Below are 22,241 nucleotides of genomic sequence, written 5' to 3' on the forward strand. Positions count from 1 at the left end.
CAGGGGATCCTTATTGAGGGAGGCCTTTCGCTGAACACAAACACAGGCATGTACATAGAGAACATAGGCCAACCTGGAGAACTGGGTGCCAGCGTCCAGCCAGTTAAACAGTTAAACACTTCCCCATCGTACTGGGAACCTGGAGGCTGACTGGAAGTTCTTTTTCTTTGTGACAAGGCACCCTTTTCAATAAATAATTACATGGATAGCTTTTCAGATTTGTAAGGTTAGAAGTTACATAGTTTGGGATCCTTTCTTTCAGGAGCAAGGAGTGAATCTTCCATTATCACCTGGATAAAGAGAAGGATTGGTCCAAGTGCCACACGTCTGCTCAATATTACTCATGTTGAAACCTTTATTGCCTCAGCAGATGTGGTAGTTGTTGGTTTCTTAAAGGTAACCCCTTTGATAACTTACTGCATCTTAAATAGAAACTGTCACATTAACTCTTTTGTCTTTATTTTTACTGCTTTCCTTCATGGAATCATGGAATCCCTACAAGGAGGTCATTTGGCCCATTGCATCTGCACCGACCACAATCTCACGCAGGCCCTCTTTCCATAACCCCATATATTTATCCTGATAATGCCCCTGATCCTAGGGTCAATTTAGCATATCCAATCAACCTAACCTGCACATCTTTGGAGTGTGGGAGGGAACCGGAGCACCCGGAGGAAACCCAGGCAGACACGGGGAGAATGTGCAAACTCCACATGGACAGTGACCCAGGGCTGGAATTGAACTCGGGCCCCTGATGCTGTGAGACAGCAGTGCTAACCACTGTGTCACTGTGCCGCCCCAAACTTGTATTTGTTCATTTAAAATCTAAATATGTGTATATCTTATTTATTTTCATCTGTTCATTTTGATTGAGGACTGAAGGATTGATTATTAACCTCTGCTTGAGTCATTTTCCTCGTTTAGTTTTGAGTAATATGTGCAAACAAAATGGCTTGAAAATCCCTTCAGAATAGGTGATACCATTTGGGCCACGAAGACTCGGCAGTTCTTAGACACTGATAGCAATAAGAAAGTGATAAAGCTGAAACCTATTTGTGATTCGGATAGTACTTGATGTAGAACTTAGGGTAATTATTTACATCATGTGAGATGGTTGAGAGAGAAGATCGTTTGCAAACATAATGGTGTTAAAATTGGTAGAAATTTGAAATTCTCGCCCTGGAAACCTTTAATCTGGGACAGTTAGAGCTTTCAAGACATAGATTTGTGTTTCGTATGGGTATCAAGGGGTATGGAGTGTGTGTTGAGAAATAGAGTTGTGGTACCAGTCAACCATGATATCACTGAGTGAAGAGGCAGGCTAAAAGGAGCTGAATGGCCACCTCTGTTGCTATGTTTCTATGATTGGGGAAGATGTGAGGAAAAGACAGAGCTGGAATAGGCAGAATGAAGGCACTGGAGATGGGGAAAGACAAGAACAGAAGAGTTTGAAAAAGAGGAGTTGGGAAATAACTAATTCACAGATGCTGTGAAGAAACCATCTCCTCAAGAAAGCGACAGAGAATATGACTGGCAAAGTGAGAACAGAAGAATGGCAGAAAGTACAACAGTAAAGATAAAGAATTAAAAGAATAATAGAAAGAAACTGCATTGTAAAAAGGGCTGGATAGGCAGAAATGAAATAGAAAGAGGAAAATCAAGAGAACAAGAAACAAAATTAAATTACGTAGAATGAAAGCTAATGATGGGAATCTAGAGAAAGCTTTAGTTTAAAAACATAGAGAGACAGAGAAAATTGCCAGATAAGTAGGAACAAAGCAGAACGAGAAGTGAAGGAAGGATATGTTTTTTTACATGAATTAAAAGTTATAAACATAATGGCCTGAAATTTGTGGTCAACCATTAAGCATGAGCACTGCTCACCTTGAACTAAGTCTTGCCAAGAAATCCAGCGATCGCTTTGGCAAGAGTTTTACCATTGTCACTGTGTGGCGGTGCCTGAAGCATTTGAACAATCAAATGTGGGTGGAGGGGGGTGGGGGGGGAGGGGGGGAGATAAATTTCTCACTGATCTCAAAACTTCCAACTCTGTGTTGAAGGCGAGGGGGGTGGGGGTGGGGGTGGGGGTGGGGTGGGGGAGGGAGGTGGGGACAGGGAGGAGTGGGAGGAGGAAGGGAGGAGTGGAAGGAGGTAGGGACAGGGAGGGGGAGGGAAGGAGGTGGGGACAAGGAGGGGAGAGGGCGAGGGGAGGGGACAGGTGGGGTGAGGAGGGAGGGGGATGGGGAGGGGAGAGGGAGAGGGAGGGAAGGGGAAAGGGGAGAGGTGGGGGAACAGGGGATGGAAGGAGGAAGGAGGGCAGGACAGAAGGGAGGGGAGGGCGAGGGGGATGAGGAGGAGGACAGGGAGGGGATGGTGAGGGGAAGGGGACATGGGTGTGGAAGAGGGAGGGGGAGGCAGAGGGGAGAAGGAGGGGTGGGGGAAGGGAGGGAGGGAAAAAGGGGAGGGGGAAGGGAGAGGGGAAGAGGTGAAGGGAGGAGGGTATGGGAGGGAGAGGAGAAGGGAAGGGACGGAGGGGAGGGAGGAGTGGAGGGGGGAAGGAGGGAGAGGAGGAGGGGGAAAGAGAGGGGAGGAGGGGTGAGGAGGTGGGGGAGGGGGAAGTGGGGAGGGGTTGAAGGGGGCCGGGGTGAAGGGAGGAGGGTATGGGACGGAGAGGAAGGGGAAAGGCAGGCGTGGGGACAGGGAATGTGGGAAGGGAGGGCGAAGGAGAACTCCCACCCACCTGACAAGGAACAGCCAGTTCCAAAAGTTAGTGGTGTTTGCTACAAATAAACCTGTTGGAGAGTTCTTACCGTGGAATCCAAACTGCCAGTGAGTAGCTAATTGCTAAACAAACAGCACGAGATAGCACTGTTGATGATGCCTTCCATTGCTTAGCTGATGATCAGCCTGGAAGTGGATAGACGGAACTGTAATTGGCTGGTGGTTTGCCCTGCATTTTGTGTATGCAGAACATCCCTGGGCAATTTTCCACATCGCTGGGTAGATGCCAATATTATAGTTATACTGGCACTGACTAGAAGAGTCTACAGGACATTTAGGATCTTATTGAATAAGGCAAGCAACCGCTCACTGTTGCTGGGTCAAAATTCTGACACTTCCTTCTTAACAGCACTGTGGGTGTACTTACACATCACATAGACTGCAGCAGTTCAAGAAAATGGCTCACCAATGAAGGATGGACAACAAATGTTGAATTTGCGTGGAACCATTACATTTCATGAATGCATAATAAAATAAAACCATCGGTAATTATCTCAGCATTCATTGGAAGAGTAATTTATTTATAGCTGTACTCATGATACATACCTTTGCAATTTTTACAATAGCCTTTCTATGATGATCTAATAACGTGTACTTTTGATTAATATAATCGCATTTACATTGCTTCTAAACAGGATCTGAAAGGAAATGACACTAAAACTTTTTATGAGACTGCAAAGGATATTCCTGATCTTCCATTTGGAGTCACAAATAATGCAAAACATTTTGCTAAATATGGCATCACCAGGGACACCATCATTCTATTCAGGAAGGTATGACATAGACACCAATGGATATATCCATAACATCTCGAATTAGCGTGATAGTTTTTAATATGAGATAAAGAATGTATTGGTGGTGCAAAATTTTAATTATTGTTCTGCAGATCGCAAGGTCCAGGCTAATTCCTCATCGGTCCACCTCGTGTCCAACGAGGGGCATACATGCGATGGGTCATACTTGGGCTGCTCTTGGTTGTTCGAAATTGGCCTAGTGCTTCATGTCGTTAGTGTGTGCCTAAATTGGACAAGATACTGGGCAAGATGACAGCTCAGTGACTGTCACTGATTGCTGTGCAGATACATGGATTTGGGCCGGTGTCTGTGGGAGTTTGCGCATTCTCCCCATGCTTGCGTGGGTTTTCTCCGGGTGCTCCGGTTTCCTCCCACACCCCAAAGATGTGCTGTTAGGCTGATTGGCAGGGATAAATTGTCCCTAAATCAGTTTCCCTCAATCTGGACGGCCATAAAACATTAGACAGGGGTCATGGGTGGAGAGGTGGACTGGTGGTGTTGCGATGGCGGCGCGGTATCGTTGGGCCGAAGGGCCTGTTTTCCGGGCTGGTTTTGTTCTTTGTTCTTTGTTTAACTGTTGGTTGTCATATCTGATTTGATTTAATTTGGTTTGATTTATTATTGTCACATGTACTAACAAACAGTGAAAAGTATTGTTCCTTGCACGCTGTACAGATAAAGCATACTGTACACAGATAAGAAAACGAAAGAGTGCAGAACGTAGTGTTACAGTCATAGCTAGAGTGTAGGGAAAGATCAACTTAATGCAAGGTAGGTCCATTCAAAAATTTGACAGCAGCAGGGGAGAAGGTATTCTTGAGTCGGTTGGTACATGACCTCAGACTTTTGTATCTTTTTCTTGAAGGAAGAAATGGAAGAGAGAATGTCTGGGGTGTGTGGGGTCCTTCATTATGCTGGCTGCTTTGTCAAGGCAGTGGGAAGTGTAGACAGAGTCAATGGCTAACTCCACTTTACCACCTGGCAATGTACCACTGAAAATGTGCCCCAGCACCAGCATCATAAATCCCAGCGTCTAAAACTGTGCAAGCTGACCAACCTCTTGATTGGATAGTCTGACCTGGCCAGGGAAGGTTGAGAAGAAAACCAAAATTAAAATCTTACATCTACAAACACATGTAATATTTTAGCAGAAGTATAACATATTTGGAAGTAAAATGCAATTGGCATGTCTATATATGTAATAGCATTGCTGAAACGTATGCATATGTGTAGGGCAGGTTATCAGTGCCATTTGTACTGCTGAAGATGTGAAGATCACGAATAATTATATGTTTCTTTGGATCATAGTTTGAAGAAGAACGCATTGACTATGAAATTGCTGATGGCAGTAGACTGGAAAAAGATGATCTAACCAAATTCATCAAAGTCAATGAGCTGCGTTTAGTCACAGAGTATAATCGAGAGGTAAATGGAGAATGTCTCTATTTTAATTAGTTATAACCAGCAATTTCAAACTGTCTTCAGATACTGATTTATTTGGGCAGGATTCTCAAGGCTGTTTGGTTTTATGAGTCCCACTGACATGTAAGTGGTTGACTCTTAAAAAATGCCCTCTGAAATTGCCTAGCAGGCCACTAAGTTCAAGGATAATTAGGGATGGGCAATGAATGCTGGCCCAGCCAGCAATGCCCATCCCATAATTGAATCAAATGAAATATAGGCCAGGATTCAGGGAAATTTCCTGCTCAGCCCATCCACCTCAGGAGTAAGTGCCTACACTGGTAGGGTTTTCATTGCTACAGGGTTGAGTTGGAGTTAGGCTGGTCAACCTGGGAAAAAAATTGGATGCAGTCACAAAGGCTGCCAAGTTCAGAGGTGGACTGTTTAAAAGGTTTACCCCAATACAGTAAGACACCATCCTAGTTTAAAATAAAAACATGAAGGTCCTCCAGCCCTCATTCCTCCCACCATCCAAACACCATATGCTCCTTCCATGCCACCTCATTCCCCCCATGCTAAGATTTGCCCTTTCACCTACACCTTATGCCCACTCATACCAAGTTATGCCCTTCCATCTACAACTATGGCTCCTCATATCCCCTGTCAAGCTGTGGCACCTCCATGCCCACTTACTCACTATACACTGTGTTATAACAACAGGTGTTATTTGTTGAATTAACCAAATCCCAGAGGGAAATTTGCCTTGCTCATTGTTTTTTTTGTACTTTGAAACAAAGAGAAAAGAATTACTGAAAACAGAAGCATAGAATTCCAGTAACAATTTTATGATTTTAAAAATTAGAAGATTTATTAATAATAGCGAAAAAATCTTAAGCACACAAGATTAAAGTTATACAATTAAAACAATCTTACAAAACACCCCTTCCCCACAGCAAAAAAACTCACTTGGTCAAAACACACAAGTAAACTAAATGGCAACATCTCCCGTATAGATTTTTAATTATAAAAATCCAATTAGGGCAAAACTGCTTTAATTTAGTAACAGTATGCTGCAGGTCTCCACAAACTCTTCCAATCTGCTGTAGAAATCCAACAAAATTCAGAAACAAATCTCCTTCTGAAACAAAGATTGTTTCAGCCTTAAGGGATGGTTGTTTCACATATACTCTCAGCACAGAGCTGGCCTCAAGGCATCTTGCCAATGCAACCATCACTACTCTACTCAACATCTCTCTTTAAATATCCTTTTCCTCTTCTCTCTCTGATTCCATCATCCTCACCATCTCTTTGAATTTAACATTTCTCAGAATACAAATATCTTTCATGTTTTCCTATTGCCTCTGATTTCAGGTCAAATAAAATTTAATAACCTTCTCTGGTTTACTTATGAAAACTTTGTAAGTTGTAAACGTCCCTTAAACTCCTCTTTGAAATTTAACAGCTGCAAAGTTAAGTCTTTATCTGTCTCCTAATGTATTTATTTGTAAATCCAACTCACCATAGTCTCTCATTACAAATGCATCTAGCATTGTTATCCTTTTACCTCTCAACTTCCCTGGACAAGATGTTTCTATTAACCTTTCCCCCTCTTAATTAAATCCTGTATTATCACCCAAAGGCACATGGCTTTCTTTATAGAATACCTCCAAATTCCCAAAAAAAGAACAAAGAACAAAGAACAAAAACAGCCCGGGAAACAGGTCCTTCGGCCCAACGAGCCCGCGCCGCCATTTTAACACTACCAGTCCCCCCCTCCATCCATGACCCTTATCTATTGTTTTATGGCAATCCACATTGAGGGAAATTAATTTAGGGACAATTTATTACTTCCAATCAGCCCAATAGCACATCTTTGGGGTGTGGGAGGAAACCGGAGCACCCGGAGAAAACCCATGCAAGCACGGGGAGAATGCGCAAACTCCCACAGACACTGGCCCAAATCCATGTGTCTGCACAGTAAACAGTGACAGTCACTGAGCTGTCATGTTGCCCAGTATCTGGTCCAGTTTAAACACACACTAACGACATGAAGCACTAGGCCACTTGAACAACCAAGAGCAGTCCAAATACGACCATCGCGTGTATGCCCCTTGTTGGACAACAAAGCAGACCAACTTAAAACCTGTGAATTAAAAGAGAAAAACATTATTATCATACCACATCCTTTTACATTACCAGGGACGTCCCAATGCTAATGAACCTTATTTAAAACAATCTCCTATATCCTCCCATCTCCAACCCACTCATGTGCCTGTCTAAGTTACTCTTAAACAACTCCAGCGTGCCTGCCTCCACCACCTTACTTGGCAGAGCATTCCATACCCCCACTACCCTCTGTGTGAAAAACCTCCCTCTAATATCTGTGTTATACCTCTCCCCCCTCACCTTAAGCCCGTGGCCCCTTGTACTGTGTGTCTCTAACATAGGAAATAGCTTACCTCTGTTTATCTATACCCTTTATAATCTTATATACCTCTATTAGATCCCCCCTCAGTCGCCGTCTTTCAAGGAAAAACAGCCCCAATTTGCTCAATCTTTCCTCATAACCTAGTCCTCCTCTGCACTCTCTCCAGAGTCTCCACGTCCTTCCGGTAATAAAGCGACCAGAACTGGACGCTGTACTCTAAATGCGGCCTAACCAACGTTCTATACAACTGCAACATTAGGCTCCAGCTCTTATATTCTATACCCTTTCCTATAAAGGCTAACATACCATAGGCTTTCTTCACAACCTTCTCCACTTGTACTGCCACCTTCAAAGACCTGTGCACCTGCACCCCCAGGTCTCGCTGCGTTTCTATACTCTTTATAGGCTTACCCTTTATCATATAACTCCCCTCTACATTAATCCGGCCAAAATGCATCACCTCACATTTATCCGAATTAAACTCCATTCGCCATATATCTGCCCAATCTACCAGCCTATCAATATCCTGTTGTGTTGCCAGACATTGCTCCTCACTGCCCGCCAATCCAGCCATCTTAGTGTCATCTGCAAATTTGCTGATCACACCATTTATATATTCTACAAAGAGAAGAGGTCCCAGTACTGAGCCCTGAGGCACACCACTAGTGACAGACCTCCAGCTAGAAAAGGACCCTTCCACTACTACTCTCTGTCTTCTCTTAGCAAGCCAGTTCTCAACCCATCTAGATACCTGGCCACGTATCCCATGAGCTTTAATCTTCTCTACCAACCTACCATGAAGGACTTTGTCAAACGCCTTACTGAAATCCATATAGACGACATCAACGGCTCATCCTCCGTCGACTGTTTTGGTCACCTCCTCAAAAAATTCTACCAGATTCGTAAGGCAAGACTTCCCCCTTACAAAGCCATGCTGCGTATCCTTAATCAGATCGCAACGCTCTAAGTGTTCATACATCCTATCCCTAAGAATCCTCTCCATCAACTTGCCTACTACTGACGTCACACTCACCGGCCTATAGTTACCAGGGTTATCCCTCCTACCCTTTTTAAACAACGGTACCACGTTCGCTATCCTCCAGTCCTCTGGGACCTTACCTGTGTCCAAAGAAGAGACAAAGATTTGCGTCAGAGGCCCAGCAATCTCATCTCTCGCCTCCCTAAGCAGCTTAGGATAAATGCCATCAGGCCCCAGAGATTTATCAGTTTTAATGCTACCTAAAAGCCCTAACACTTCTTCCCTCGTAATCGATTATTCCTTCAATTGGTCTAAAGCTCCCTCGAAGACTGTACCAGACATCACGCCCCTCTCCTTCATGAATACCAACACAAAGTATTCATTCAGGATCTCCCCCATTCCCTCGGACTCCAAGCACAATTCCCCTCCTCTGTCCCTGAGAGGACCGATTTTTCCCCTAGCCACCCTTTTGTTCCTAACAGAGGAGTACACTACAGCACAAACAGGCCCTTCGGAGTAAAACGCCTTTGGATTTTCCTTAATCCTACCTGCCAAAGCCATCTCATGCCCCCTTTTTTTTTTGCCCTCCTAACTCCCCTTTTGAGATCCCTCCTACTCTGTCTGTACTCCTCCAACGCTCTCTCCGTTCCCAGTTGCTTAGACCTGACATACACCTCTCGTTTCTTCCTGACCAGGTTCTCAATATCTCTAGTAATCCACGGCTCTCTAACCCTACCTTTCCCATCCTTCTTCCTAACTGGCACATGCCTTTCCTGCAAAAAAGCTGCAAAGGAATACATTCACACCTGTGTAGAACCAATATAACCTTGTATGAATGCTTACAGACAGCGCAGACACTATACCGCTGTTGAAACACCTACAGCCCGCACACCACCACCGTGCCCCCCCCACCCCCCGAGGAACAAATGGTTGTTTGACAGTTCAGGTTCTCTGATCTCTGCTGTCAATTTTACAATTTTTTTACATAAATTAAGTGGTTTCAAGGATTTGTGATTTTGCTAGTGATAGAATAAAGGGTCTGGATGATTGGCACTTTTAACTTCTAAGTGAAATAACTTTTTAATATAGTTCCTCGGTGGTGGGGGGTGAGGGGGGGTGAGGGGGGTGAGGGGGGTGAGGAGGTGGGGTGGTGGTGTGCAGGGTGTAGGTGTTTCAACAGCAGTATGGTGTCTTCGCTGTCTGTAAGCATTCATACAAGGTTATATTGGTTCTACACAGGTGTGAATGTATTCCTTTGCAGCTTTCTTTGGGAATTTGGAGGTATTCTATAAAGAAAGCCATGTGCCTTTGGGTGTTAGTACAGGATTTAATTAAGATGGGGAAAGGTTAATAGAAACATCTTGTCCGGGGAAGTTGAGAGGTAAAAGGATAACAATGCTAGGTGCATTTGTAATGAGAGACTATGGTGAGTTGGATTTACAAATAAATACATTAGGAGACAGATAAAGACTTTTCAGCTATTAAACTTCAAAGGGGAGTTTAAGGGACGTTTACAACTTACAAAGGTTTCATAAGTAAACCAGGGAAGGTTATTAAATTTTATTTGACCTGAAAGCGGAGGTAATAGGAAAATATGAAAGATATTCATATTCTGAGAAAAGTTAAATTCAAAGGAAAGGAATTAATGAATTACATTTTTAAAAGATTTTCTTTACTTATCCTACAGGGACAACAGGGTTCATTGCCCTATTCAGTCTATGAATTGACATGGAATTGCCATAGATTGGCATGGGGGACATGAGGGTCTCTGTGGGGTGGGTGAAGACAGTACGAAGTCTCACAACACCAGGTTAAAGGTGGGTGAAGGGCATAGCTTAGAAGTGTGAGAGGCCACTGAGTGGACGGAGTGGTATATTTTGACATAGGAAGCATAAGAAGAACCTTTAAACTCACCTGCTAATAGATCCCCACATGCAAACTAGGGTTTACCATGTTTTATAAACCTAGCCAAACTCCATGAAAATTGTAGTGGAGTGGGACACTCCAACTCTGCAATAATTAGAACATAAGAACATAAGAAATAGGAGCAGGAGTAGGCCATCTAGCCCTTCGAGCCTGCCCCGCCATTCAATAAGATCATGGCTGATCTGAAGTGGATCAGTTCCACTTTCTCGCTTTCGCCCCATAACCCTTAATCCCCTTGCCTACCAAAAACCTATCTACCTGTGACTTAAATATATTTAGCGAGGTAGCCTCCACCACTTCAACGGGCAGAGCATTCCAGAGATTCACCACCCTTTGAGTGAAGAAGTTCCTCCTCAACTCCGTTTTAAACTGCCCCTCCCCTTACCTTGAGGCTGTGCCCTCTAGTCCTGCTGTCCTTTCTGAGCGGGAAGAATCTCTCTACCTCTACCCTATCCATCCACTTCATTATCTTATACGTCTCTATAAGATCCCCCCTCATCCTTCTAAACTCCAACAAGTACAGACCCAGTCTATTTAGTCTCTCTTCATAGTCCAACCCCCTCATCTCTGGTATCAGCCTAGTGAACCTCCTCTGCACTCCCTCCAAGGCCAAAATATCCTTGCGCAAGTGCGGCAACCAAAACTGCACACAGTACTCCAGCTGCAGCCTCACCAATGCCCTGTACAGTTGCAGCAAGACCTCCCTGCTTTTATATTCAATCCCCCTCGCTATAAAGGCCAGCATCCCATTCGCCTTCCTGACCACCTGCTGCACCTGCAGACTGGTTTTTTGCGACTCATGCACAAGGACCCCCAGGTCCCTCTGTACTGTAGCATGCTGCAGCTTTTCGCCCTTTAAATAGTAATCCCTCCTACTATTATTCCTGCCAAAGTGGATAACCTCACACTTGCTAACATTATACTCCATCTGCCAGGTCCTCGCCCACTCGCTCAGCCTATCCAGATCCCTCTGCAGACTTTCCACACCCTCCGCACAATTTGCTTTTCCACTCATCTTTGTGTCATCAGCAAATTTCGACACCCTACACTCAGCCCCCTCCTCCAGATCATCTATATAAATGGTAAATAGCTGAGGCCCCAGCACCGATCCCTGCGGCACTCCACTAGTCACCAACCGCCAATCAGAATAGCACCCATTGATACCAACTCTCTGCTTCCTATTTGACAACCAATCCTCTATCCACGCTAACACCCTACCCCAACTCCATGCACCCTAACCTTCTGAAGCAACCTTTTGTGCGGCACCTTATCAAATGCCTTTTGAAAATCGAGAAACACTACATCCACCGGTTCCCCTCTGTCTACTGCACTAGTCACATCCTCATAGAAATCCAATAAATTTGTCAAACACGACTTCCCCTTAACGAATCCGTGCTGCGTCTGCTCTATCAAACAATTCTTCTCTAGGTGCCAGCCAGATCAGCAATGCTGGAAGTGGGCTTTTGACAGAAAAACAGCCCATACTCCTGAAAATCAGACAGCCCATGAATGTGGGCAGGAATCTCAGAATTAGGGCTTGCACTATTTTTAAAGGGCTACCAAGCCTTCCTGACCTGGTGAAAATCCAGGCCAGAGGTTTCAGTTCATCCTGAAATTTAGGGTGAATATTCTCTCATTCTATATTAGTCTATCAGAGACTAGAAATTAATCTTGGTGATGTGTGTGTATGAATGCTTCACATCTTGACATCACGTTCCTCTGCCCAGTTAAGCATTAAGATGAGCAAAACCATTGCTTTCAGTCCCCATCAAAATTCTTTAGCCAACTACTCCAACCTTCTCAGCCAGACAACGGTCCGATGCTGATCCAGATTGTTCACAATGTAGATATCATATTTGACCCAAAATTAGCTTTCTACCACAATATCTGCTTTATCACTAAGACCACCTACTTCCACTTCCATAGCAATACCTGAATCCATCCCTGCCAAAGCTGGATTTACAGAAATCATCATTCATTCTTTAACCTCTGGATGGGACCATGATAACACATCCGGCTGGCCCCCCATCTTCTACCCTCCATCAACTTGAGCAAATCCAAATTTCTTTAGCATGTGTCTTAACTCAGAGCAAATCCCATTCATCTACCACCTCCCTGTTATCATCGATTTGCATTCACTCTGTTAAGCACACCTTAGCTTTTGAAGTTCTAATTCTTGTCTTCAAATCCCTCTATAACATAGTCTAACTCTGCAGCCTTCCTCCAGTCCACAATCTTCTGACATATCTGCATTCCCTTAATACTGGCCTCTCCAACAGCCCTAATTTTAATTGCTCCATCAGCAATGGCGACACATTCAACTGCCACAAGACCTAAATTCTGGAATTCCCTCCCTCAACCTCTCTGCCTATATTTTGTTTTCCTTAGTTAGGAGCCTCCTTAAAGTGTAGCTCTTGGAAACAACTTTTGTTTATAATCATCAGCCCAATTATCTCCTTATCTGGCTAACTGTCATAAATTTACATTGCTCCTGTGGGACATTCTCTAATGTTAAAGGTGCTATATGAACACAACGTTACTGTTGTTGCCTGTAATTTTAATGGGCATGTTTAGAAGTGCAGCTTCTCCCAAAATAGCGGACAAAAGATTGTCAAGTAGACACTTGAAGCTGTTATCTGGTAAGATCATTAACAGTGATTTTTCATTTTATTTTATTGGTGCCCATTTATCATATTTGCCACTGGAGTGCTTTAGCTGACTTTTTTTCCCCACTCTTCAGTTGGTGTTTATTACCTCTGGAAAGTCATGTCAAATTGTCCTTTTCGGCACAAAGCTTGTATTTGTAATCCTTGGAGATTATAAAAATATTAAACTCAAATTTTCCTCAGTGGCTGAAAGTCAGGTTTAGAGTCCTAAATGCTGCTCTAAATATAAACTGTTAAGTTATGTCTTAGTTTACATCCTTATTTCAAAATGATTCAATTTTGAGAGATTCATTTTCTTTTCCTTTACATCTAAAAATTATTTTTCAGTCTTCAGACAAGATCTTTGATGTTGGCATTGCCAGTCACCTTCTGCTATTTGTAGACAAAACATCGAAGGAGTTTAATGATATCTACAAAGACGTGAAAGAAGTTGCTGCCGACTTCAGGGCTCAGGTTTGCTCCTCTGTCTGCTCTAATCACATTAATTATTTAAGATCTTACATTACAATGAGAAAGATACCATAAAATAATACATTTTTTAATTTCTGGACGTGAATTTTGCATTTTCTTTGGTTTTGAGTTTTAATTGTTGCTTCTCAGGTTTAATAGATTCAAGCGCTGGAAATTGTAACTTAATCTATAATCTGCACTTGTAGAAGTATATGACTGTTAAGCACTGTAGTTCTAGCTAAGTACAGATTAATCATATCCTTCCTCGTCGATGCAATCATTAAATTGACATGTTATCAAATTCCAACCACAGCTTTCAGGTATTTAAGTAACTTTGTTTTATTCTGTCACAGGATGTGGGTGTTGCTGGCTAGGCCAGCATTTATTGCCTATCCTGAATTGTCCTTGAGTAGGTGGGGGATGAGCCACCTTCTTGAACCACTATTATGTGTATTTATGTTCAATTATAAATGCTCAGAATGAAGTGTAACATAATTCAATAGACATTGAAGTTATGACACAGAGATTGAATCGGCAAAGACAATAGGGATTTAATTTATCCCCTTTTACTGACTTCTCTTGAAGTATTGCTCAAAACAAGGGACACTTTAACAAGAGTCCCCAGTAATTACATTGCAATGGCAATCTCCTTCCCCTCTGTCGCTCCCACTTGCTTTTTGTCATTTGGAATTGAAGGCTCATATATTTAACGCAAGTCATTCACCAAAGAGCTTGATTCATCTGATTATAATCTTGGAACCAGATGGATACCAGCATCCATTTCTTATTCACTCAATTTCCCTTGAAGTCAGGTTTCTAGCCAGACGTGGTGAGATTACATCCAGAAATACAATTAAAAATGCTTAGTGATGTTACACTTCAAACACTTCCTGAACAATCTGCACAACACAATCTCCAATCAAAGTTACATTTTTATCTTCAATCTTAGCTCATTTTCTTGTTTCCAAACAAGACACGATACGCACCACGAAGCTTGAGCTGATGTTACTGAGTCATAGTTGAACAGATTCATCTAAACTGTAATCTTCTTGTGAAGATTAAAATGAGTTACCTGAATTATTTCATGCCATGCATTAATCAGAAATGCAAACCCTTTCTAAGAGCGATTCCCTTTTTTTTTGCAAATGGAGTTGTGGAAAACCTTGACATGTTTGAATCATGCTGTAATCCAGTGCAAATAGAGTCATGGGTAGTGCAGTGTGTCCTAATCAATTATTTTTTACTCATTTATGAGATGTGGACTTCGCTGGCTAGACCAATATTTATTGCCTGCCCATAGTTGCCCTTCAGAAGGTGATGGTGAGCCACCTTCTTGAACTACTGAGATGTAGGTACACCCACAGTGCTGTTAGGGAAGGAATTCCAGGATTTTGACCCAGCGACAGTGAAGGAACAGTGATATATTTTTAAGTCAGTAATGGTGGAGAGTGACTTGAAGGGGAGCCTCCAGGTGATGGTATTCCTTGTCCTTCCAGATGGTAGTGGTTGTGGATTGGAAGGAATTGCCAAAAGAACCTTGGTGAGTTCCTGCAGTGCGGCGCAGTAGACAATATACACGGCTGCCACTGTTCATTGGCAATCAAGGGATTGATTGTTTGTGGATGTGGTGCCAATCAAGTAGGCTGCTTTGTCCTGAATGGTGTCAAACTTTTGAGTGTTATTGGAGCTGCACTCATCCAGGCAAGTGCAGAGTATTCCATCACACTCCTAGCCTGTGCCTTGTAGATGGCGGACAGACTTTGGGAGTCAGGAGGTGAGTTACTCACCACAGTATTCCTAGCCTCTAACCTGCTCTGGTAGCCACAGTATTTATATGGCTAGTCCAGTTCATTTCTGGTCAATGATAACCCCCAGGGTGTTGGCATTACCACGATAAAAACTCAATTAGACGATCAAAATGCAGAGGCAATAAAACAAATAAACTGAAAGGAAATTGCAGCGGATTCTGGGGATCAGAAATAAAAACAGAAAATGATGGAAAATCTCAGCAGGTCCATTCTGGTGAAGAGTCATTTTGGAATCAAAACACTGGGCCAGAATCCCCAGCATGGCATGTTTTATGCCTGAGGAAATGGCTCACCATTATCCGGCAGTGGGATCTTCCAATCCCACCGCTGTCACGCCTTCCACCACCGGGATACCCACGGCAGGCGATCATCATCATCAGGACCAGATCCTGCTGCGGGAACAACTGGAAAATCTAGCCTGTTAACTCTGTTTCTCTCCAAAGATGCTGCCAGACCTGCAGAGTTTTTTCAGCACTTGCTTTTTTAATTAAAGCAATTGCCTACATGCCTTCTCCTTTTGTCCAGAACTTCTTTGCTATTAAGTGGTACTTCAAACATTGTAATTAAAAACCCATCTTGTGCAGAATTATGTAGCAATCCTGTTTTTTGATGAAGTCTCTAGTTGTTTGTAAGCTTTCCTTTTCTGAACTTCTCAGATCATCTTTATTTTGGTGGACACTGATAAAAGTCAGAATGGCCGCTTGAGAGAGTTTTTCCGGATTCGGGACCTGGACATACCCGCTGTTCGTCTGATTAATACAACAGATGGTATAAGATACAGAATGCGAGGTGACAAAGTCACAAGTGAAAACGTGAAGTCTTTCTGTCGGGCTTACCTCAGTGAGAAAGAAGAGGTATCACTGTTCTACAAAGCACTGTTAAATGGCACCGACAGCAAATACACGATGCACTCAGTGTCAAAAGAAAATACATTAGCTTAAAGGAATTGCTTCTCGTTAAATATTACATTGTTTAAGCTCTTCAAATTTAACCCTTATATGTGTTTGCGGGATCTAATCTATGTTGGTGTGGGTGGTGTCTTGGTGTCTTGGGGGGTCCTCATTTTCTGCATTAACATTAATGAAGCATTAGTACATGTTTTTGTTCTCTTCCACTCATGTACATTTACATGTTTATGCACATTTAAATGTCAGATTTGGCGTTAATGTATTTTGAGTTGACAACAACACAGAACAGGGGATAACAGGAGACAGCAGTCAGTCTGCAATTCATCACTGTGTTATTGACGTCACATGGTGATGTCACCATGCTCGACATGGTGCTGAGTATATTTAAATCAGCATTGGGTGCAGCATCAGCAACAGAGGCGGCACAACCTCATTGAATCAGACAGAGTCATAGAGCGCAGAAAAGGCCCTTTGGCCCATCGATGCTGCAACTTTTATGAAAGACGTTGCATTTCATGGGTAAAATACAACACTGACCAAATTCATGTGGCCATTTCAGACATTGCAATATGCTCATCAGAGAACAAAATTGAATGATTGCTCAAAGGGAAATCTTAGGTTTCCTTTTTGTTGCAGGATGATGATAGACTGGTTGGTTGCTCCTTCTTGGAAAGGGAACATTAAAATATGCTCCCGGATATCTCATCCCTTCCTTAAAAGAGCTTTCATAGACGCAGAGGTAAAGCAAGCAGTTCCAATCTTTGCGTTTCACCAGAGGTGCCCCATGCAACAGGCGTTACATTATTTTGCTGACTACAATATGGCCATAGAAAGAGGCATTTGGTTCCTCAGTTTGTGAAATAACAGTGACAACAAGCTATGGAGCAGGAAGATGGGTGGCGGGTGGGCAAATAGAAACTGAACAGTCACAGCAGGCAGCAGGCAGGGGTTGCCAAACTATGATTGAAGGCTAACTTGTACGCTCACTGAAACAATCATGCTGTTTAGCTGGAAAAGCAATTACTTCAAAAGCAAGTTTGGAAATCTCCTGACAGCTAGATCTCACTTATGATTCAGCTGACTGCTTACCTTGGCAGAAGGTCCTGTCTGTATACCAGGAATAAGATGTTCTATTCCGATTTTAGGACTTGTTTGGAGGTTTCTGTTGTAATTTGCCCAGGAGCAGCTAGAGGTGAAGGATTGGGACAGGGGGACTTGGGAGAAATTTGAGAGACGCCCATTCTGGCATTGGCATTGCTCTGTGCCAGTATATATTATTGAACCCTGGTGGCTGCTCCCATTTGGGCATGGTCATTTTGTATTGCTTATTGCTACCATTTAATCTTGTGGTTGCATTAAAGCTGTATGTTTTCATCTAAACACAGTTGATTGTAATCTGGTTACTGTGCCAATGGGAAGGTAAAACAGCTTACCTCTTCTGTTTTAACATAGACTACTGTTATGTGAGTGAGTTGTTGGGGCCCCCTCATCCATGTCTCTCTGGATTTCATCTCTAAACAGGACTCTCCAAATGAGCATCCTAAAATGAAAAAGGAATTAGACATGAGTATAGCAACAATTAGAATCATCTTGAGAGATGCTTCAACTATGTTTTTTGCACACAAGCCTGCAGAGATGACTACCATGCTGGAGTGGCATGGTGGCACACTGATTCGCACTGCTGCCTTGCAGCTCCAGGGATCTGTGTTCGATTCCCAGCTTGGGCAGCTTTCTGTGTAGAGTTTGCACGTTGTCCCTGCGTCTGCGTAGGTTTCCTCTGGGTGCTTCAGTTTCTCCCACAGTCCAAAGATGTGCAGGTTAGGTGCATTGGCCATTTTAAATTGCCCCTTAGTGTCCTGGGATGTATAGTTAGAGGATTAGCAGGCTAAATATGTGGGGTTATGGGGATAGGACCTAGGTGAGATTGTTGTCAGTACAGTCTCGATGGGCCAAATGACATCCTTCTGCACAGTAACGTTTCTATGAATAACAGTCTGTGGAGTAAAAAAGCTTTGCTGCATGGCACTGCCCAACTTGGGAGTGGAATTTGAAACTGTTCTAGTTTCACAACAAAGTGCCCATGCCTGCACTGCTTTCCAGGCAATAACATCCATTGTGACTTGAGGAGACCATCTGGACTTTGTTGTCTATTGCTGATTTTTTTCTAGAACAAAACTATTTACCAAATGAGAGAATATATTGTGCAATGTATTTTAAGCAGTAGTGCAATGCTACATTCTCACATGTTGGGGATCGTAATTGTCACCTGAATCCGATTATAAGTCTTCACATTTCCTCAGCTGTATTATCTCTTTAAATGTCTTATTTTCATAAAATTAATTTAATTGGAGCACTTCACTCAATTAATTCACATTAACTACACAAACTGTCAGAAACACTAATCTTTGTGAGGCAGCTGTTTAAGCTGCGAGTGAAAGAAAATTTTGGAAAGGTTGTAATTGGGGTTACTGATAAACATCTCAGTTTGGTGAAGTACTCACGTGACCTCAGGTTGTCGCAGGGAGAGAAACTCAAATAGAAATCTATTGAGATGTCAGTTGCCAGTTTTAGCACATTCCACAGTGGCACATAGAGCAAGAGGCAGCCAGTGCAAAGAAACAAACAGCAGGAGAATTGGAATTCCCCCAGGATCAGGTCTTAACAGTTCTGATGGGGAGCAGAAGTAAAGGTCTCTATGGGAAAAACAGTTTTACCACAGCTGATTAAACCATTTAAAGGGGTCAACCACAGGAATATCAGGAATTCTGGATTGGTAGGGCTGTTGTGACCTGAGGGAGAGAGAGGATTTATTGTGGTGTTCCTTGCTGGTGATAAATGCATCCAGGAAATCTTTGGATGCTGTGCAATGGTTGTCAAATGACACTTGAAATTTCAGCCTGGTGCGATGAGGGGAGGTAAATGGCAGGCTGAGAGTGACTTTGTGATGGTTCATTTAGTTCTATTGGGGGCGAGTTTTCCTGTGCCACCAGCCACAGGAATTGTAGCGAACAGGGCGGAACCATCCATGGAAGCTCCATTGATCTCGGGTGGGATTTTCTTGTTTTAGGAGAGCGCAGCTGGAAGATCCCATCCTCTGTATCTACCAGAAGTGGGGTGCAAAGTAAAAACATTTTCAAAGACATATTTCAATTGCGTTGGTTAATTCAAAATGTGCCTTCTTTTTAAGTTTGATATATCAGTTGCCTGTTAATTAATGTTTGAACTATATTGATTTTAGTTTGCTATTGTAAAAGTCTTAAGAAGTGAAATTTTGGGAGGGATCCTCCACACCTTCCCTCCCCCACCCCCTGCCCACAGTGTATTTTCAGATGATGAAGGTGACTCACCATTGGGATCTTCTGGTCCCATCAGTGTGAGCCATGATTTTTATGGCTTTCCTGTCTCATTGCAGGGAAACCTGCCATGGAGGGTTGCCTTTGGTGGGACTGGAAGATCCCATCAACATGATTATCAGGAAAATCCACTCCTCTTATTTCATTGTGCCTTTGGAAAATTATCACCCTCTACAGGGACGTACTCAAACAACCTGATAGTCTTCTTAAATTTACTTTGATGAACAAAATAGCTTGTAACAAATCATTCACTAGCATAGAGGTTGATTTTTTATGAATGCTCCTTCTCATTTCCCATTCTGCCATGCTTCTTCAAGCCTGGCACTTCCTGCAGCCTGTCTGAGTGTGTGATCCCATATCAGCTCCCAGGCCAATGGATTTCCAAGCCTGCTTTACCCTCTAGGACATGGTTGCTTCAAATCATAGAGAACGCTTGTCCAGCTGGATGTCCCACAGTTTTGTGCCGCTAAACTGATTAACCTTGTGCTATTGGATTATCCATTAGTTTGAGTGCACCAGCATGAACCTGCACTTCTAGATAGCACATTGAATAAAGGTGTACATTCCTAGCGTTGCATTTAAAAACACATCTCATCTGTTCCTGCCCTGCTGCAAGTGAGAATGGAGAATCTGGCATTCCAGCTAAAACATAATGTACTTCAGCAGCACTGGAGAATCCCAGCTGTGAAGAAGGATGGAGTTTTTCAGTGGAAATCTGAACATCCAGCTATTAACCAAAAGCACTAAACCACAAGATTTCAGTATTTTTTCACAAAACAAGCTTTATTGCACGTTTAAAGTGAAATTAAAGAAAGCACTATTAATTTAACATTAAACTTTCTAAAGATTCAAGTTATAAATTCACTTCCACGTTTTACTTGCCCAACATTTTTGAACCACCTACCCCCGCCCCCATTTTCCAAACATCAACTAGTCTTAGTGCTGACTTTCCACTTACCGAATTCACAGAAGTAAATTCATAACAAAGACTGTGACTAAGATTCGCCCATCTCCATAGCAAGGTGATACACACTGCCTGTTTCCAAGTTGAAATGCAAATTAGCCACCTTTTAATTCCTAAGCTTTTCTTACTTCTGAGGTGGAAAATGAATAACTTAAATCATTTACTGGAATAACTACAGACTTCATAGGTGCAATATTATCAGCTCGTTCCATTGTTCAGCAAGCTGAACTGGTAAGATATTGCCAGAGGCAAAAAAATCAGCATTGCACCTGGTTTCTCACCTCTTGTGATCTTACCAGCACTGATTTGCTGGTAAAATTATCTTCATGCCTAGGAAGGGCAAGAAGCCAAATTAAATGTGCATGTCATTAGCTATCATCCGGACTCACTTGCACTTACCTGCTCCCTGGTCGAGGTCCTCAGCAGCGAGAATCACTGCTGGTCTCCATTGGTGAAGGCCTCGCCAGTGGGGCTGGGGGCTATTGAAGCCCCCACCTGGCACCCTGGCAGTGCAAAGGGTGCGGCATGAGGGGGTGGGGCCTGAGAAGGGGTGGAGCAAAGATGGCAGGGAGCTCTGCAGAGTGAATGAAGGGGAGAACTCAGCAGAAGTGGGGGGGGCTTTGATCAGTGGGGGTGATGATAGGTGAGGTGGGGGGGGAACTCTGCAGAGGTGGCAATCAGACCAAGGGGGGAGCTCTGCAGAGACTGTGATAGGTAGGGAGGGCGGTGGACAGGGGTGGCACCTGGTAGGGGCGGGATACTAGCACAGGGAGTGATCGATGGTGGGTCCTGATGTCAGTGGAGGGGGTTTGGGCGGGTGATAGGAGATCTCCTAATGCACTGGAAGATCAGGATGCCTGCATAACGGTGTCCCTGGAGTTCAGCAGCTGGTTTACCTGGTGAGATTAGACTCTGCCCCCCATATACTGGCAAGAATTGCATCCGGGCTTTTTTAAATCTTGTACTGTATGATTCTGACTGGGAAGCATGATTCAGTATGATTCTCTCCCATTTTTACTGTTGTTTGGCACTTAGAATTATTTCTGTAAAATTCCACCCCATGTCTCCAGGTTTTTAGCTAAGTAAGCCTACCTGCCATTTTGTGACCCTCATCCTTGCACTCTGACCTTATCCAATAAATACAAATTACTCTTTGAACTGTAATTATCTTAAGGCTTTGTGCTTTCCCAGCTTTTAGATATTTACCAGCCTTTCTCGCACTGAACTTGCATTTAAAATTCAATTTCTAAAACTAAGAAGCTATGTATTTAGAATGTGTGGCAATGTGAGAATCGACATGTGTGGCAATGCGGCAATCTGCATGTATAACAATGTAACATTCCAATAGAAAAGAATCATCGGCTAATACTTCCATTTACTTCATCAGCCTCAAGAGTTAAGTGAGGAACTTCCAGAAGACTGGAACAAGAATCCTGTCAAAGTGCTTGTGGGAACAAATTTTGATGAAGTTGTATTTAATATCACGAAGAGTGTTTTTGTGTTGTTTTGTAAGTATTTTGTAAGAACCAATCATTCTTGTGTAGTTTTCCTATTCTGTCACAAAGCATTTTGGAACTGAATGTAACCATGATATGAAGACAGTTAGGGACAATACATTATTAGACATTCCATTATCCCCACTTCGATACATTGAGATATGAAACCATGATAATGGATCGACCATCCACTACAAACATCTAAAGTTAATGAAAAGGTAAACAGATGGGTGTTTAACAGGCAACCAACCCACTTATATCAATTTTGTGCATCTGCTTAAATTACA

General features: G+C 43.0%; 1 protein-coding gene across 1 annotated transcript in view; it reads left to right on the plus strand.

Annotated features, from left to right (window-relative positions):
• LOC145354673 (protein disulfide-isomerase-like) overlaps positions 1-22,241 on the plus strand; it is a 42,872-nt gene that overhangs the window by 15,460 nt on the left and 5,171 nt on the right. Inside the window, exons 3-8 of the mRNA XM_080206108.1 lie at positions 263-396; positions 3,417-3,554; positions 4,884-5,000; positions 13,303-13,428; positions 15,890-16,087; positions 21,846-21,966. Coding sequence (XP_080062234.1) covers positions 263-396; positions 3,417-3,554; positions 4,884-5,000; positions 13,303-13,428; positions 15,890-16,087; positions 21,846-21,966 — 834 coding nt within the window. The remainder of the gene's footprint in view (positions 1-262; positions 397-3,416; positions 3,555-4,883; positions 5,001-13,302; positions 13,429-15,889; positions 16,088-21,845; positions 21,967-22,241) is intronic.

Source organism: Carcharhinus amblyrhynchos, chromosome 18 (genome assembly GCF_965287045.1).
Source record: "Carcharhinus amblyrhynchos chromosome 18, sCarAmb.v2.hapA, whole genome shotgun sequence".
NCBI lineage: Eukaryota > Metazoa > Chordata > Chondrichthyes > Carcharhiniformes > Carcharhinidae > Carcharhinus > Carcharhinus amblyrhynchos.